Source organism: Apteryx rowi, unplaced genomic scaffold (assembly GCF_003343035.1).
Source record: "Apteryx rowi isolate R43461 unplaced genomic scaffold, aptRow1 scaffold_222, whole genome shotgun sequence".
NCBI lineage: Eukaryota > Metazoa > Chordata > Aves > Apterygiformes > Apterygidae > Apteryx > Apteryx rowi.
The window spans coordinates 747,546-766,525 of NW_020448553.1; the positions used below are offsets into that span (position 1 = coordinate 747,546).

The 18,980-nt window shown below is 34.6% G+C and overlaps 1 protein-coding gene across 1 annotated transcript in view; it reads left to right on the forward strand.

The window, feature by feature from the left end:
* The first annotated feature begins 2,866 nt into the window (after positions 1-2,866).
* The window catches only part of DNAJC1 (DnaJ heat shock protein family (Hsp40) member C1), a 77,285-nt gene continuing 61,171 nt past the window's right edge, over positions 2,867-18,980 (forward strand). Inside the window, exons 1-7 of the mRNA XM_026064948.1 lie at positions 2,867-2,932; positions 5,153-5,236; positions 8,449-8,550; positions 9,409-9,455; positions 15,252-15,417; positions 16,321-16,418; positions 17,525-17,618. Of these exons, the coding sequence (XP_025920733.1) occupies positions 2,867-2,932; positions 5,153-5,236; positions 8,449-8,550; positions 9,409-9,455; positions 15,252-15,417; positions 16,321-16,418; positions 17,525-17,618 (657 nt within the window). The remainder of the gene's footprint in view (positions 2,933-5,152; positions 5,237-8,448; positions 8,551-9,408; positions 9,456-15,251; positions 15,418-16,320; positions 16,419-17,524; positions 17,619-18,980) is intronic.

Sequence of the window (18,980 nt, forward strand, 5' to 3'; positions counted from 1 at the left end):
GTGTATGTGCATATAAATTACTGTCCTTCACAGCTGATAGGGCTGAGAAAGTTACTGATAAATGATTAAGGCCTGTTCTGAAAGTTGTTCCTGGGGATTGTTCACCATGTAAATGCTGTGCTGATGCATAAGGTAATGGGTAGATTTTAAAAACTTTTCTGTGGGAGATAATCAGTCTCTTTTGGCTTCTTGTATGTCTTTATAATCTTCTCTTTTCAGCCATACATCCTGCATCCTGTCTTTATGTGCCCTTCCCCCCTCCTCATTTTTTTTTGACATCAGAAGGGAGGGTAATAAATACCTTTCAAAAATGTAAAAAGTTTTACATACTTTTAGAGCTTACAGGTTATTTAAAGATGTAATCACAAAAGTGACAGCACAAAATTCTGCTGGTTTGGAAACTCAGTAAGAAATTTGGTAGAAAGTAGCTGAAGTGGGGTTTTTTGTTTGTTTGTTTTATTTTGGATTTTGGTTTTCTTTAAGATTGTATAATTAAATTTGTGGTCATTAGTTATCTCCCTCCAAAAATTACATTAAAACTGAAATTTGGGAAGTGGCTATTTTAAAGGACAGGATAGGCAGGAGAGTATGGGTCAATACTGTCAGTTCTGGTGGAAGGGTGTGATGGGGGCAGCATAAGTACAAAGCAGAGGAGGTAAAGGCCTTGGTCTGTAGATTTAACCTTGCTGTTCTCTAAGTTCCTTTAATTCTTTACCTCTTGAAAGAAGATTGGAAACATTGTACTAAAGCTGAAAAGTAGAAAGAAAACTATATAAAAAAAGGTGGAAGCTTATTTTGGGTACGTGGTAGGAAGGGTTGGGACTTGCCAGATACAACACCCAAAAATCTTTGCTTCGTAGTTGGGTGAGTGTAGACTGCCTTCAGCTGTCCTTGGTTAGTTATAGTGTCACTCTCTAATAAAACAGGGGTCCTTGGCCTTTGCTATCTTGGGACAAAGGTGCTGAGCAAGAAATGCATGGCAAGAGACATCATACTTTACTCTCTCTGCTAACCTGGACTGTAAAAGCAGTGGTCTTCCCTTTTAACAGTTTTATTTCATGTGAATATGTTGCAGGATCAGGAATCTTGCAGGTRGTATGTTTGAGAGCTGTAAGCTGGAAATCTCTGATGCAAGGGGCAGATTTTCAAGACAGCATGCTAAAAATAACTTTCTCAAGCCTATAATGGTGTGTGCGCGCACACACACAGGCGCATGGTCCCTGGAAAAACATTTGAAATAAATGAAGAATACTTGCTCATTTCTTCCTTTTGAAGTACCAGAATGAAAAACTAAATGGAAATAAACCATAACAATAGGCAGGATTTTGGACTAGTCTGTATTGGCTTGAGGAATGTTCTCAGTTGCTATTCTCCGGCTTTATTTTCCATTTTAAATGTGAAAGAGCAATTCTAAAAATGTTGTGGCGGAGTTGGTGAGTGCTCTCTGCGTCTCAGTCTGATACAAAGCTGGTGTTCGGTCATAACTTATGGTTATACATGACGCTGTTCCCTTGGGCAATCCACGTTTTCATATCCAAATAATCAAGTTCTGAAAATCTAAATAAAAAGGTAAAAGGCTAAAATAGTTTTAACAGAAGAAAAAAGTTAGATGTAAATACTGTTGTTCAAACTGGTCAAGAAAACCTAAGCCCATGTAATTGTGCACAGGTACTGAAGAAAACACGCTTTTTTTGGTTTCTCAAGCATGAGGCAGCAGAATTTTCTTTCATTTGGCATGAGAGGCTGAAAACAGTGTCGTCTTTCATTTGGCACACTCCCCTGGAAACAAACATGCCCGTTCAGGGATTGTGCCAGTTATCAGATGCTCGCAGGAATACATTGTGCTGATTTGTATTCATTTTCATTTCATGAATTGCTTTAAAACTTTCCAACATAAAAAAGCATTAAAACACCTTTTTAACATTATTTTTAGTTCCTCCGTATTTCCCTGCTGTGCTGTTATTCTGTTTAAATCAGTGGAATGCTGAGAGCTGCATGGCTCGTTCAGCAGCGCCGCAAATCCGGGCTGCTTCCCGGCTACGCTTGGCACCCTTATCTGCAGAGAAGCAGCAAATTCAAGTTTAACTCATTTTACATCTGTGAAAAAGATGGGTGTCTTAGAAATATGTTCAATAAAAATAAAGGGTGAATTGAACAAAGGTAGCAAGGAATTTGAGCCAAAACTCAGTTCACAGCTGTTAACTATAACTGTTGCTAGATAATGCTTGGTCTTCCGGGAGGCTCTTGCTTTTGTTTCCCAGCGTGGTGTTCTCCAGGATCGCCAGCAGCTCTTCCCACCTCTGGAATTTGCTATAGGACTCTGCTTCCCCTTAGATGTTTTTCCAAATGCAAACTTGGCAAACTCAGGTGTACCGCTTGGAACTAATCTGTTCACAATACTTCAAATTAGGACCAGGTTGGAGTGGATACACTTAGGGAGGGAAATTTAGGAATGATATTTTAATCAAGTCTGATATGGGTGAAGTTTCATTTATTTCCTAGTCTTGCGCTGTTGTTAATATTAGAGGAGTATGTGGTTATGTCTGCTTTATGTGGCGGCTGCTTTTCCTCCTGGTGTCATTGAGCGATTACTGTGTGCAGAAACACAGCATGCAGGCGTGACTTTTTTTCTTTAGGGAAATTACTTTCAGGAAAGGAAGGTGTTTGAGGAAAATTCCAGATACTTGTGATTCTGCACAGAATGTGTGTATTGTGAAATTTAACGCTATTGGTACTGATGGTGGGAATTCTTTTTTTTTTTAAGTCACATTTCAAAATTTTTTATATTAAAAAAATATAGCACAAAGTCTAGGTGAATGCAAGGCATTGAATTCTGTAGTTTCTGTGGTAAGCTTGCAGAGTCAGAATGGCCTTCGAGCAGGCAGGTCTCTGCTGGAGAGAGCTGTGCCGGCCTATTCAGAACCAMAACGGGGTGAGAAGAGGGCTGGAAGGAGAGTTGCAGCTGTGTTTTCAGCCCTAGGAGTTACCTAGGCAGGGCTGTGGAGCAGCAGCGCCGCTCTTCTGTCCCCGGGTGCTGTGGTGCATTTAGGAAGGGTCACACTTATGTTCCTTTGTGTCGCTTGAGGAATGAGGACTATAAATGGGTGTTTAATTACTGGCCTACAGGCACATCTGTTTGGGCTTCAGCACTTACAGATATTAGTTGTGCRTGGGCTTCTCATGCAAAGGACCAGAGAGTAAGTTATTACGCGCTGCTGGCCCAGCGTGCAGTAGACAGCTGTAGCTTGTGTCCAGTTATCTGCCGTTGCTTGTTCTGTGAACTTCTGTGGGACAGACCATGTACCCTGTAGTTTCAAATCACAGAAGAAAAATAAGTAATTGTAAGTTTACAAAGTTTACTTTTTTTTCTCTGTATGATTATGCTTCAACTTGTATACCAGATGGTTGCCAAAAGGAAAGTAATGACTTAAACCCATTCTTTTGTACAAAATAGAAAATTTTACTGATGAAACCACATAAATTTAAATTACTCTTGATTAAATAAACAACAACAATAGTTCTACAAATTTGACTGTAATTTGGGAAGGCTCAAAAAGACTTTTAGGTTTCATGTCTCATGAAGGCCTGCCAGCAATGAAGTTTATTTACGGGTCTAAGATTCACACTTCAAACAGAGTTGCTGTGGAACTGGTGCCCTATACAATTGCCACTTTTGGTTGCTATATAACTACAGTTATATTCACTGTTGAATTCTACAGAGGCATTCATCAGCACTACAGCTGAAATAAGTTTACTGCTATCATTCCCTTTTCACCCCTTAACAAGCGATTGGACAAACAGCAAATGAAGAGAATTCTGACTTTTATCAGCATCCTCTGGACCACATGCCTTCCTATTGCTAATAAAGATAATGCCACCTATTTAAAGACATTAGCAGGCATATTTAAAACCCAAGATGAATTGAGCGCATTTCCTGTGTTAGAAGCAGTTGCTAAATTGTAAGTAACTAAGTCTTGTTGTATAACTGCATTGCACTCGAGGGAACAATTTAGGTTTTGAATTGTATATGTTGGTAAGTGAAAACTATGTAGACATTGATTATTTTTTTTCCCCCTTGACCTAATCACTGTTTGCCTATGGCAATATCTGATATGTTATGTGTTCACCAAGAATTGTCTTGGGACTGCAATGAGTGTTTTTAGTTTTTCTTTTTTAAGGTTCATTAGTAATCATAGTTACGGTAGGAATAGAAGGCAATGGAGTGATATAGTTGTACTGTACTGCGTTAGCTTTTCTGTTTTTTGTAAAGGTGGAAGTGAACTCTGCAGATGAGACTCTAAATTTGTATAGATGCAGGAGGAGGCCAGATTTGAATCTTTAACTTTTATACATTTAAAGCAAGAATTTATTAAAAAAGAAAGAGAGAAAGAAAAAAAAAAAGGGACAGCAAATGCCTATTTCCATTTTTTTAAATCTGTTATCAGTAGTGACTAAAAATAACTTCTTTGTTTCTCCTTCTTTCTTTGTTTCTCCTTCTTATGTATTTGTAGTCTAATGATGCAACTTTTCTTGGTAATACTGGAGAATATGAAAATGATGCAAAAAATAAATGGCATAAATAGTGAGAAGTATGCTTCCTCTTCTCCCCCACCCTGGGAATCTGAGAGGTATCACTGTCTTGAAAGAAATAAAAATAAAAATTCCAGCAAAATACCTTAAAAAATGTATTTAACTTTTGTCATGCTGTTGATTGCTTTAAATTGTAATTTCTTCTGTATGTTAAAATATTGGTTTGTACTGTGTAAGGGCTTATACTAAAAAGTGTAGTAGATAAACTGTTAACTTCCATGTAGAGGTCCTGTAACTAAACACATGGAAACTCTATTTGTTCAATAAAGTGTTAGCAATTAAAAAATTCCCATAAGAATACTTGCATATATTTGCATGCATAAGAGGCTAAATATAGACTTGTTGTTTGGTATATCTGAGAATTAATTCTAGCATAAAACACCTTTTCCTCCATTGACTTGTCTGCTAGGTGGATTTTTTCCAGCTGTGCAGCTGACCGGAGCAGTTTTTACTTTAGCTTAGAGCATTCATTTTGCATTATCTTTTAACATAAGTGCTTGGGTTAAGCTTTGTTTTTTCAAAATATAGGTGATGTAGTATTACCTTTTTTCCTCTTGAATAGCAGTGTAGGAACCAGATGAAACCGGGATTAGATGCTGACCAGAGAGGTGTCTGCCATCACTGCAGCGAGAGCAGCACTGAACTAGTAAGGTGCCCGTAAGGGGCAGCGGGGCGCGAAGGTGCCAAGCGTGGCAGTGCTGCGGTACCCGTCGCTTTGAAGGGTGGCTGCCAAGGGAGGCCTCGTGCTGTGCTTGTGGCATTTGTATCCACATGAGGGAGACAGTGCCACAGGCTCCCTTGGCTTAATCGGTGGCAAAACTTACTTGCCAACCTGAAGTGCGGTGTGGAGAAATCAGTGTGCCAGCTGGCTGTAATATTAGCAGCTCCTTTTGCTGTTGAATGGTATGCCTGTACAGAGCTGGGGTTTTTCCTCCTTAGGTGTAGCTGAAATCGCGATTTCTGAAATGTAAAAGAAGCTATCCAGATAGTCTTCAGAGCTTTATCTTTAAAACAAACAAAAAACTTAATGTGGTTGTGGCATTTTCCCCCTAATCTTCGAACCTTTCCCCTAGTATATGAAATATTCTAGTTTGTAGAAAACACTGATTCTTCAACTCAGTATTGCTCAGCCATTATGGAAGGTGACCAGCTAGCTATAAATGAAAGACCCTTTGAACAGCTGACTTGAATATGGTAGATATTTCTGTATTTGTTTAAAATGATAATTATTTGTAGCATATTTAGGGCAATACATTGGTAGAAAGTTCTATAGTGATGGAAGGTTTTTCTTAAAAAAATATTTTCCTTTGCACATCTAAAGCCATTCAGAACAGCTCCTAAAGGATCCAGAACCTTTCCTGAAGATGTTCAACATTATCTGTAGCTAGCATTAATGAACAAAATGTTTGGGACTTTATTTTTAAAGACAGACAACGTTGTTCTGTGTTGTGTTGAACCCTGTTGTGAAGGATCAGTTAGCTGGCAGGCATAGTGTTGCTTTTGCTATTGATACAGGCCCACTGTGATCACTGCCTTTACAGCAGCATCCCATATTCAGTTATGCAGTGCTCTTGTTCTCCCTTTTTTAAACTTCTGGGGCTTAATTACAACTAGCTGATATGTTAATAAAGATAATTTTTGTGGTTTTGTGGTGTAGCTAAAACCATGGCCAGTAAACTGTTGCCTGATTTTATTTGCTGTAGCTGTGTTCAAATATTGTATTTTTGTATTGAAGGCAAGCCCGCATCGTTGATGCAGTGGCTGTCTAGGTTGGTAGATGAGGGCAAACAAAACAATCTTTAAATTATTTCTAGTACCTAAGATGCATGTTTTTGTAAACTGTTTAATTTTTTTCCCCATCTTCTCAAGATGAAGCAACGTAACTCCTTCGTAGTTGACTTGAGATCTCTTGCCTTGCTTGAGCATGAAACAGGAAAACTATCTTCTTTGCTGCTAAAGAAATGTATCTAATTGTGCTGCTCCTAAGTGAAACTTAAATCAGGTTCTACAAAAACAGCTCAAAACACTCTAACTTTTATCTTGTTCGTTGTTTGAAGTAGCTGGAAAAATATTGCCAGACGAATCTTTAAAATGTTTTTATCAGGTATTTAACTGTTCATCCGATATGTTCCAAAAATAATACAAAGCACATCAAAAGCTACAGTGGAGAAGGAATAAGCTGCAGTTTAACCCATATACACAATATGGAGGTACTCATTTCTTGATGATGTTACGGTCTCAATCCCTAATTTTAAAACATTTCTTTAGTTTGTGTTTTCTCACTTACTTTGTGTAATTCTATTAAGTTTGCATCTCAAGGATTTAATATTTCTTTGTGCTTAGAATAGATATTTAGTCACATTGCTTCTTCCTACCCCTTAACCAAGAATTAAAAATAAACCAATAAAACACCACTATGTGAAATGACTCACTGACAGTAATCGAGATGGGAGCAAACTGGTACTTAACCAGTGGGATTCTGCTTGTGGTGCACATGCCTTAGAAGTAGGTATTGGAAATAAAAAAATGGAAAAAATGCACATGTAGTCTTTTCAAAAGTGATCTTCCCTGTGAGTAATCAAAGCAACTTCTGTCTGTAGGCAGAGCCTAGGAAAATTTTGGTCTTGCATTAGAGGATAATACCAACTTCCTTAAAGTATCTTTTCATAGCTGAATGTTCTAAAACTCTGCATCTTCTCTCACTTTCTCTTTTTGCCTTTCTCCCACTCCTCCAAAATCTTTCTCTAATATTAACTCCTGGCCCAAACTCATACATTATTATAGACTCGTGTTCTAAAAGTGAAAATTTTCAAATGAAAATAATGATTTTCAATAAAAAGCCTGACAGATTAATTACAGTATTGCATTAATTATTATCTTATTTCAGCGCTGTTCCTCTCACAGTTAGTTCAGCTCTGTTTTTTGGTGTTTTTTTTTTTTTTTAAGTACCTATTGACATTATAATTTTGAGAGAGAGAATATATATTTTTATATGTTAAAGAATCCCAAGAATTTAAACTTGACAGACACGTACTTTATTTCTAAAACATTGCCCTGGAGGTGTTTGTAATAAAAGCCAAGAAGTTGTGTTTAAATGTGAGGCTTTGTGGATCTTCTGGTGAGTGTAATGCCTATATCCTGTATAATACACTTCTTGAAATCTTTCTTTTATGATGGTCTTTATAGCATGCACTAAATGGCAATCATTAATTCAGAAGTTTGTGCATTGTGCAGCTGATTTGATACATTGTTGATGCATTTTACAATTTGCATTTTTTCTTCCTCTCAGAATGCATGCCATCTTTATCATTTTTCAGGAGTAGATTGATGTTAGTGCCATAATGTAGCTTCACGACTGCAATTTGAAACTACTTAAAAAAACCTCACAATTCTTTAGACATGGTGAAACTGAAGTTGAATGAAAGTCTTATGAGCACTGAATTAAATGTAAATATTAATAAGGGCACAGTTCATAGCAAGTCCTGAGTTTGGAAGATTGAGCATGATTATTTGGAGAAATGACGACTTCCTTGAAGACATGCATATGTAATAGTTCTTGGGTTCTATTTGAACTTTAAATTGGTACAGAAGGCACATTGGTTAATTTTTAAGGAAGAAAGCGTTTGAAAGTTTTAGCAAATATTATTGTAATGAATGTATGATAATGAAGGAAGTTGCGATGAGAGTTGAATTGGACTAAATGATTGTTCAGCCCTGTGGGCCAGGCTAGTGGCACGGTTTGGTTGTTGGACTTCTCGTGTTGCATTGACTTGACTCCTGCTCTTGGCTGATTGGCTTCAGATCTTAACAACCTTCTGGTAATTTGTTTCTGACACTTGCTTTGTTTCCCTTTTTAAGGATGCTTCATCTGCGGACATTCGGAAAGCATATCGAAAGCTTTCACTAATTTTACACCCAGACAAGAATAAAGATGTAAATGCGGAAATACAGTTTAGACAAGTAAGTGCATAATAAAAGTTATAGGTAATAAAAGCTTGTAAAAAACAGGATCAGAATTGTTTATAAAGATATGCTTTTATTAAGAATGAGGATATACCTTTAAAATGATGGAAAAGTTGAACACTGAATTACATATTTCCTGTTACAGCTAGATTAATTCTGAAAGAGTTGTAAATTTTTTTTAACTTGTTTAATAACTTGGATTTAGTATTTAACTACTTGTGTATTAAAAATTTTTGAACACATGAAAATACCTAGATGTATACTCTTATGAGGAAAACATGTTTTATTCTTTTCCTGAGGCCTGTTTATAATTGTATTTTTGAAAGAAGTGAGAAAAATTTCTGATCAGGTTTCAGTGCAAGTTGTTTACTGTAGTCATAATTTAATGAAAATAGTTCATTTTAGTTCTTGAATGTTTTCCCCTTCTGAATCCTTGTAGAGCAAAACCATGGGACTGTTATAATTAGATCTGCCATTTAATAATATGCTCCTGGTGACCAAACACTGGCTTTTGGCAGTATAGTTTTAATAAGGTCTTTAGAATGAAACACATGATACCCTTTTTTTAAGCTGTAACTGAGACAGGTCTCCGAGTCTGAGGAAGATTGGGGGGGGGGGGCAGGGAATGTATTTTGTAAGAACTTGCTTGATTGTGCATCTGGTTTCTATACAGTTATGTCCCTTTTTTTTCTTTTTTTTTCCCCTTGGTGAGCTTACTCTCTAGTATTATAGGGAAAACTCAAATCTATGAAAGAATATTTATTGGCAAGTGTAAAATATGACACTACTACTCAAATTTTAAAAATTCAAGTCCTAAAGTAAATGTCTTGTGGTTCTTTTGTGTTTTTGTTTTAGTTGGTGGCTATCTATGAGATTTTAAAGGATGAAGAAAGGAGGCAGAGGTGAGTTAATTTACATAGGTTCTTAATAAAGTAATCACATATGCTAGTGATAAACTGAAAACCTATTTGGCCTTGTCGTAACTATTCAGATTTTTTGTATAATCTGAGTTGTACTTCTTATATAGCTGTGTAATTAAAGATTGTATGTGGCTTAAAGGGGAATCTGGTGTGCATTTTTGTGGGGTATACTGATTAGTCGTCTTTAAAAGTATGTTTTGAAAGAACTTTAAAAGCCAATTTGCACTTGGAAGGAATAATGTTTAGCGCTTAACTATAATATCACTTGTTCTTTTTTTCTATTTGTGAGTCGTGTTAATTATCATTGATTGTTTTATTAAAGCTGTGCTTGTAAATATAGTCCACTTGGATTCAGCTGTCAGTCATATATCAGTATATCAATAAAAGGTTCTTTGTGTGATATTTAGGGATTTTTTCCAGTGTATGCCTTCTTTAACAATTTTTTTCTGCTTATTTTGTTGTTTTTCTTTCAAACATATCTATAATATTGTAGACTCTGATTTAGTGGTATCCAGATAACATTATGTTTATTAATAATTGATAGTTGCCCTGGCAGCCTCAGGAGCAGATCCAACAATACCTGAAGGGGATAAAATTAAGGAATAAAAATCTGTGGTTGATCTGCTTTCTGGAAGAAGTGTGTGTGTGTGTGTGTGTGTGTGTGTGTATAGATATATAAAACTTTTTTTTTTTTTTTTTTTTAAAGGACGTCCATTTAAGCTTATGATTATCAGAATAACTGGGCCATGGCAAAGGAAGTTATGCTTTTAGGTTGGAGTTTCATTAAAACATCTTTTGCCTTACTAATCTTTTACAAGACATTTCTTGAAGGGTTTTTGGCTTTGTAGATGTCTTGGCAGGAGTCCAGGTTTTATAGTACAGATGATCTACATTTTGATAATCCTCTGTTGAAGTGTCATGGAAATGCACTTAGAAGAAGTGCTTTTGGAAATTTGTGTTTTGTTTTGTTTTATTTTTTAATTATACCTCTCACCAGAGAATTTTAGTGTGGATTTCTACTCTACTCAAGGAAAGTTAAAATGTTAGTTGAATGGTTTCAGACCACTTAAAAAGTGATTTTATACCTCAAATTTTCCCACCTTCTTGTTTGTAACCTCGTTTAAAATATACTTTGCTATATGACCTCTATGGATATCAGTTCCAGCATGGAACTTCAAGGAATTACCTCTATAATAGCTTTCTTTCATGGACTTGTGATGCAGAAGCTTGTTAAAATTGTGGTTTTAGGCCTTGTATACCCCGTGAAAGTTACTAACTTACCCAGTCTGTTTGAGGAAATAATATTGTTAATTAGTGTAACACAATAATTGCAAATGGGAAGTTAAACCTACAGTAAGTTGTTCTAGCCTGGATTGATTTCACTATCAATAGCTTTTTTAATATATAGACAGTATGTGTTTCATTTTTCTTGCACGCTATGGATGTGTGGTTGATATAGCTTCCATAGTCAGTTAAATAGTGTTTAGCTTCAGAGAATTTTCTGCAGATACTGTGCCATGTGTAGAGCAGCATAACTGCATGGTCTCTTTTCTTTCAGAAAATCTTTATTGATCAGATTTATTATACAGTCGAAACTTTTAAACTCTGAGTGTGAAAAGAGGGGGTTTGTTTCCTTAGCCTGTGRGACGTTGCTGTGTCACATCCTTAACTAAACGTGCGAGGAGCTGCTCCCCTCCTAGGAATGTTTCTGCTCCAGCGCACCTTGCAACCCTGTGGCAAGGGAAAGGAGACAGTGAGGGGTTTCGTTCTGGGATCTTCCCACTTTGGATGCTGAAAATGAGATTTTTGCTTATGCAAGACTGAAAGCGTTGCCTGAGGTGATGGACCTAGTGGCAGAGGCTCAAAGTTTACTGTTCTCCCCGTGCCCTGGGGAGAAGCTGCAGTGCACCCTTTGTATCTCTAGGGGCTTATCAACGCAGTCCTACCCTCTCTGAGAAAGGTGTATAGTTAATCGTGAAGTAGAGTAATATTTCCATGTTAGTTCTTCTCACATACTAGGTAATCAAAAAATCCTAATATTCTAACCTTAAACATGCATGCAGCGTTGATTAATATTTTAAGTTCTGTATCCATAGTGAATGAAGAGTATATGAAGTTCTACAGAAGAGTTTATCTTCAGGGTATGTAGAGATAGGTGCATGTCCTGAAATACACATCACTTTTTAAGGTATTTATTGACAAATAAACTTGATGATGATATATTTTGTTACCTTTTGATTATTTTTAATTTATGAAAAAGTAGATAATTTTACATACTTTTCTTAATTGTAATTAAGCAAAACATCTTAGACTTTAATTTCATTGTTTGTTGCCATTTTAAGGAGCATTTTACCTACAAGGCCCTGTCCTCTATAACAATGTGGACTTGATTACAGGAAGCATTTGTAAATGAATCAAGATATGCTTGTTTAGTATAAGAAAGGTGTTTATCTTAGCTATCATTATAATTAAATGGCTGTATTCATAGGACATAGGAAGTATATATTGTTCTGGCTGATGTTGCACTGGATGTCTTTGACAGCTTGAGGAAAAATAAAAAACGCCAGCAAAGTCTTCCTGTGGTTCAGAATAGATCTCATTAATTCAAGCTTGACATCTTTTATAAACTGTATCAGATCTCTGAAATAATTTGAAATATGAAATGCAGTGGCCTTCTTAAAGGGAAAAGTAAATTATATTAAAATAGATTATACTGTAATTAGCTACTGCAGTTAATGGATTTTTCTTGCAATATAATAGATTCTACAAAGAGCTCTAAAATTATCTTATGAAACTTCACAGAAGATTGAAATTTCAATACTCTTGCAATTGGTTACTAACTAGTCTTGTGTAATACCCTGAATTTTTTAAACAAAAAATTTAGTTATAAGTGGTTGGAGTCTTTTTTTGTTTGTTTGTTTCTGTATTGGTTCTTTGGGGGTTTTTAGCTTGCAGACTGCTACATTTCAGAGGCCGCTGCTAGGCATACTCATATGTCAAATATTTGTTGCATTCTGTGTACATATGTCTAAGAAAAAATACTGCCAATTTATGTTTCCTTCGCAGTTTAATTTTTTTTTTATATAGAGTAGCAATTAAAATAGGTTGGTAAAAGAAGAATGCTTTGTAATTAAATTTTGAATGTAGTTCTTGCTGCATATGGATTAACTGACTATCCTTAATAGTTAATATAGGTTTCTATAAAGAAATTATTTAATGAGAAATATGCATGCTTTTAATTAAACAGCATCCTAAATGTGGAAATCAAGATTTAAAAATTGTGGGAAGCTTCTGAGTTTCAGTAGGATCATTTTCCAGTTGAAAAACTAAAAATCATTGATATCTTTATTTTTCAAATATAGAGCTTAATTACTATTGAAAGCAGTGATTTATCTTTTAACAGTATATATTCTAAAAAGTGGGTTATAATAGAAGCTCTCTTCCCTTAAAATGGCCAGTCGTGTGAGCCATAATGCTCATTGATAGTAAAATCAATAGAGCATTGATTCTGCAACTTAATCCTTGGAGACTGTTGTTCAGAACAGCGGACATAGCCTAGTAAATACAGAATGCTGTTTAAAGTGTTTAATGCAAAAGATTCTGCTGTCTTAATTTATTTTTTCTTAAAAGATAATTTAAAATAGAAGGTGCTTGCCAAACGTTTGTTTAGTAATACTTAAGACAGGATTGCAAAATTTTTACCATTAGGATATATGGACCTTATTTAATCAGTAGCCAAATTTTCAGTGTCTCAGTTAACATTCCTTATTGTGTTAGAAAGACAAATAACTAATAAAGTTATAGCAATATTGTAGAAAATTGTTCTTTCCCAATATTCCATACCTATTTCTCTGAAGCCTTCATCAGAAAAGCATATCTTTTGTGAAATCTTATTATCAACGTAATTTGTTTATTAAAATGGTTCGGTTTCTAAAAAAAAATTTTTTTTGTATTCTAACTCTAAAATAGTCAGAAAATACAGTATTTTTTTTAGATTAAATGCTAATACTTGTCCTTTATTCCTCTGAAACAAACCACTTACAGAAAAAATATTTAAGCAAAAGTTTTCATTTTGAAATAACATGCTAAGCAATTTTTCCATGCAGATAGTTTGTGTTAAGGCATCAGTAGTTGCTTCATTCTGACTTACTGGGAAAGGAAAAATTGTTACATTGAGACTTACACTAATGGATAATAATCTTAGTATTCTTGTAATTGTCATGGAAGATTTGATTTCATTATATGAATTTTACTTATGGTAACATTCAGAACACAGCAGAGCCTTGTGGTGTTAAATCTTTTGCCTAGAAATAACCTAGCAACATTTGCCAACTTGCACGAATGTTTTATCAGGAGTTGGGTTTTCTAGAGGTGCTGAGTTAAAGTGTATTCTTTATTTAAAACCTTTGCCTCTTTTTCTGCTTAAAAATAAATTTGATTGTGGAATTTTTTTTTAGTACATCTCCAAGGTATCAATTTAATAACTATCAAAGTAGCTAGTGCAGTTGTTGCATTTAAATTGATTTACATGTCAAGACTGGCAGTTTAGCAGCTGCGCTATTATTCCTGGATCGGTCAATTTACTTGAGAAAAACCTACTACTGAGTTCTACTGACCTGCATGACAATATAGGCCCTATTTCTATTCCTGTAATTAGGCCTGCGACTAACTCAGAATATTTTTAATTAAAATATTTTGGTCAATGTGTTGCACCAAATTAGGCCTTTCAGTGCAGATTTAATTCTGGAAATGGTGTGATTAGAATATGTAATGAGTTGTGTTCAATTTAAGATTAACAGGTTGGACATCTTGGAACATACAGGTTTATTCAGTTTACTTTATAGATTTTTGTTTGAAACTTTACTCTTAAAACTTAACTAAAAAGAAGGTAAGTCTTGCCTGACTGTAAATCTGTCTTTTTTTTCAGTTGATGACATTAATGTACTATAAATAAAAGTAGATACTATAGACACATACTAAGATATTTCAAGAAGTTTGTGTGGGGGAAAAACTTGTGTATGCTTTTAAAAATGTTTTTTATGCAGACAGTAATATTAGTACATTTAAACAGTATTAAAATAGATTGAATTTGGAGACAGCTTTTCAAATAGAAAATCAAAAGAGTCTAGCTGCAGTGAACCTTGTTTTCTAAAATTATAATCAAGCTTTAACTTCATTTCATATCTGACTACAGAATGCATATTAATTCTGCCAGCATTTTTGCCTAATAGAAATAATGCTTCTAGAGGACAAAACAAAAGCAAAGATAACTGCCCTCCTCCCACCACTTGTGCTTTTAATTTGGAAAAGAAAAAAAGATTTAGAGTAGCTGAGGCTTTTTGTTCCTTGCTGCTTTGCATTAAATAGTTTTTGTTATTTACTTCTTTGGCGACCTGGCCACTGATAGGCAGACAGGCAGGTAGAACCTATGCATGTTTCTACAGCTCTGTTATTTCATAAGTGAATCAACTGGGATGCTGCAGGAGCAGTTGAGTTATTACTTTTTCTCCATGAGAGTAGATAAATTTCCCCAACCTGTGGTTCGGGATTCCGCTTGTTTCCAGATCCAAGCCTAGCAGTTGACAAAGCAGTGTATTGCTGTTTAAAAAAAAAAAAACAAAAACACAAACCACACAAAAAAACCCTAAATGATCCTGCGTGCGTGTGTGTGTGTAAATTATTCAAGCAGTCTGTGGATATTGTTTGTTTTGTAATTAGGTGGTTTGGCTTATTTCATTTTAAGCTCTCCATGAAAGTCTGTTATATTTGCTACTGTAGGTATGATGATATTCTGATCAATGGACTACCAGATTGGCGACAGCCTGTGTTCTACTACAGGCGGGTGAGAAAAATGAGCAATGCTGAGCTGGCATTACTCTTGTTCATTATACTCACAGTGGGTCATTATGCTGTGGTTTGGTCAATCTACCTGGAAAAACAGCTGGTAAGTATTGGTAATAAATCAAACTTGCTTCAATTATTACTATTGAATTTCCTGCAGAAGTCTGCATATAACAGGGATTTCTCTCTACTGCCTCCCTTCTTTTGAATTTGGATTTTTCATATTAAAATGATTACATTTAAAATGGTGATAATTATAGAATAAGATATTCAACAGATCAGAAATGGTAATCTAAAAACTACTTCATCTGTTTTCTAGAATTAATAATAAATAGCAAGAGGTAGTTCTTTGGTTTTTAAATGGAAGAAAGAAGAGGACTAAATACTCTTCTATCATCTGTTGAAGCAGAATCATATGCTACTGTAGTCATGTTTATGGTTTTCCTAAATGTTATTTAAAAATAATCATTTTTATTTGTTTAGTAATCGTGCTTGCTTTGCCTTTGTTCTTATCTAAATGCTTTTTTGTTTTGGGGTTTTGTTAACAGGATAGATATCAGTAAGCAGTCTAAAACCACATTATTTGTTTATTTTTTTTTTTTTTTAGTATATAAAGTCTCTTGCATTTGATAGACTAAAAAAACCTAAGCATAACTTGAAAAATATTCATATATTAGCATCTATTTACTTTTTTTTATTTTTTCCACTGCATTATTAAAGTTGATGAATGAGAAAGGAGGCAAGTTGAATGCTTTCTCCTCTTAGAAAACTTTGATTGCTATGGAGATACACATGACTGACAGAACTGGACTTCATGTGTGTTTAAAGACTGGATGCCATGGCAACAGTTATTGTTAAGATAGATCATTTTACTTAATCATGTAGGACCCCTAGCTGCATTTGCATAAATGCTACTCTAATGTTTACCCTTCACAGAAGAGTCCCAGTAACATTTGTGGTTTACATGTTAATGATAACCTGTAACCGTAGTTCTTTCTACATCAAGGATGAACTGCTTAGCAGAAAAAAGAGGGAGAAGAAGAAAAAAACAGGAGGCAGGAGTACAGATGAAGCCAAATTTGCTGCTCTTGACAAAAATGAAAGGTGGGAAGAAACTCTATTGTTTTCTCTATTTTTAAACATTTTATCAGCTACTGATTTAATTCTATCATTTTTCTCCTTGAATCTTTCAAATATTCTTATGAGGAAAATATCTGTATTTGTGGTAATAGCCATTGCTGATATCAAGTGTGACAGTGTAGATGTGTTTTCAGTTTCTGATTTGTAAATAAAAGTGTGGTGTTTATTCAGCAGATCAACAATAAATAAAAGATTGAGACTGGACTAATGATATCTTGCTAGTAGGAGGGTTTTATCTGTACAAGCTGGGGTTTATTTTGAAAGATTTTACAGCTTGTTCTGCATTTGAAGATTTTGCTGTTGATTACAACTAACAAATTTCAATTTATTTGAGCTTTAATTTATTGCCATACTAAGTGGTGAATTTTTATGGATTTTTAATGCTTGTTCTTTGTCTGATTAACTTAAAAACAAATGTTAGACAAAGCTATGTCTAAAATGTCTAACAAAGCTTAGAATAAAGGTGTTGGTAAAGGCTTCTAACACTGCTGTTTCGTTAAGAAACGCATAGGGAAATAGTGACTTTCAGGACACTCCAAAAGATACCACCATTTCTTCTATTGATTCATAGAAAGAAATAAAGGGTTTAAATAGTTCACACAGCAGGGGCATGAACTGGATCAATGCAGGATGGAGATCAGAGACCATTCTGCCTGTTGTCTTTCCTGATGACATCAGTGAGTAATGCTTCAGTGAACTGCAAATGACGTTAATTTTTATGTATTATTTTGTTTATGCTACAGTCTTCATATCTGGTTGTCAGCACTTGTGAACACTTGGGTGAGGCTTGAGCTTTTTTTTTTTTAACTGCAGTGCTTATGTGGCTTAGGAATTTATTTTCTTTAAGAAAAGCTCCTTAAGAGATTAAAATCTGTAGATGAATAGAAGCTAGCTGTTGCGTGTGATGTATTTTCTATTATTCAAAACTATCTTTTTTATTAAATATTTATACATTTGAATATGAATTGTCAAGTGATAATCATTTTGCAAAGTAGCGTGAGGGTTTCAGCTTTCTGAGATGTAACGTTGTGTGGCAATAATGAAAAACTTATGATTTTATTTGGCTGCAGAGTACCGGACAAACCACAGTGGCATGACTTACTTCCATGCAAGCTGGGAATTTGGTTCTGTCTTACTGTGAAAGCTTTACCTCAGCTATTCCAGGTAATACTAATAACTTAATATTACCTTTATTTTTCTTGATGGTGTTATGTATGATCAAATGCTCATATGAATTTTCTGGCTAATGCATATGCCTTATATATAGAAGAATTACTCTTTGGAGGTGATTTTAGTCTCATTAATTCATCAAAATATGAATATATTAAAAAGGAATATTAATGTTAATCTGCTAGAGAATTCCAGCAGAAGTACATGTTAGGCAAAACTGCAAGAGTGAATGATGACGGTGAGGTGATATGTTCACATCTGTATTAGGAATAGCAGTGTCTTCTAAATTGTCTGTTAACAAAAATATTTTTGTTATTTGAAATAGGCAAATACTATATTTTTATAGTATATATTAATATCTATTTTAGATTTGAGAGAACAGTGAAATGACTTTTCCTAAATTGAGTGAATTTTCCTTTTCAGTCACTGGATAATGATATAAATAGATAGCTGAAAATGCTGAAGTGCAGTAGTAAATTAGGAACTTAAACTCGGCAAACTTACCCACAGGATGGGTTGTTTTTTTTCTTTTTTCTTCAATCAATACTGTAAACTGTAAAATGTAGCTAGTATTCAGACAGTGTAACTATTTTCAGAAAATCAGTTACTGAAATAACTTCTTAAATATCAGACACTCCTCCTTTTCATGTCCTTTGATCACAACCTTTTGTTTTTTTAAATACCCTAGTCACAAACTACTGACTAATGAATATGGATCAGAGAGACTAAGGTGAATTTTATTTTGGTTTGCAAAAATATTGAATATTAGTTCTGAAGTATTTTAGTGCAAATGGCATTGACGTTCAATTTCTGTCTGCAAGCTAAAAAGGCATACAGTTCACAATTACTAATCTGTTAACAAAAAAAAATAAAAGTTATAAATGCAATAAGTACAARCAGAAAGACCAGACATTTATTTTTATAGACTATAACTTTTCCCACAAGCAGATGCGCAAGTTAAGATTCCTTTTCCTTTAAAAGTTTCAACAGAACGGTATGGTTATTTTACTAAAGTAACCTTTCTTAATCTTCTTGAATGTTTTTAAAGTAAAAAGGACCATGCTTAATTAAATCAACCATTAATGTGTTCAAGTTAAGCTTTGTTGTTCATCTCTCACTGAGGTGAGTTGGCTGGAAAAGAATTATCTTCACTAGTTGCTGTTGCTATGTTTTTGAAACTTTCTTTACAAGTATAGTACTTTCCCTTGTGCCTTAATGGAACATGTAAATATTACAAAATATAGTGAAATTCATGAAGAATTTTAAATTAGGACTTCATATAGTCTCTCTAAGCTATCATTTTCTGAGGTTTTTGATTCTGAGATATTCTATTTAAAAGAAATAAATATAATGGGC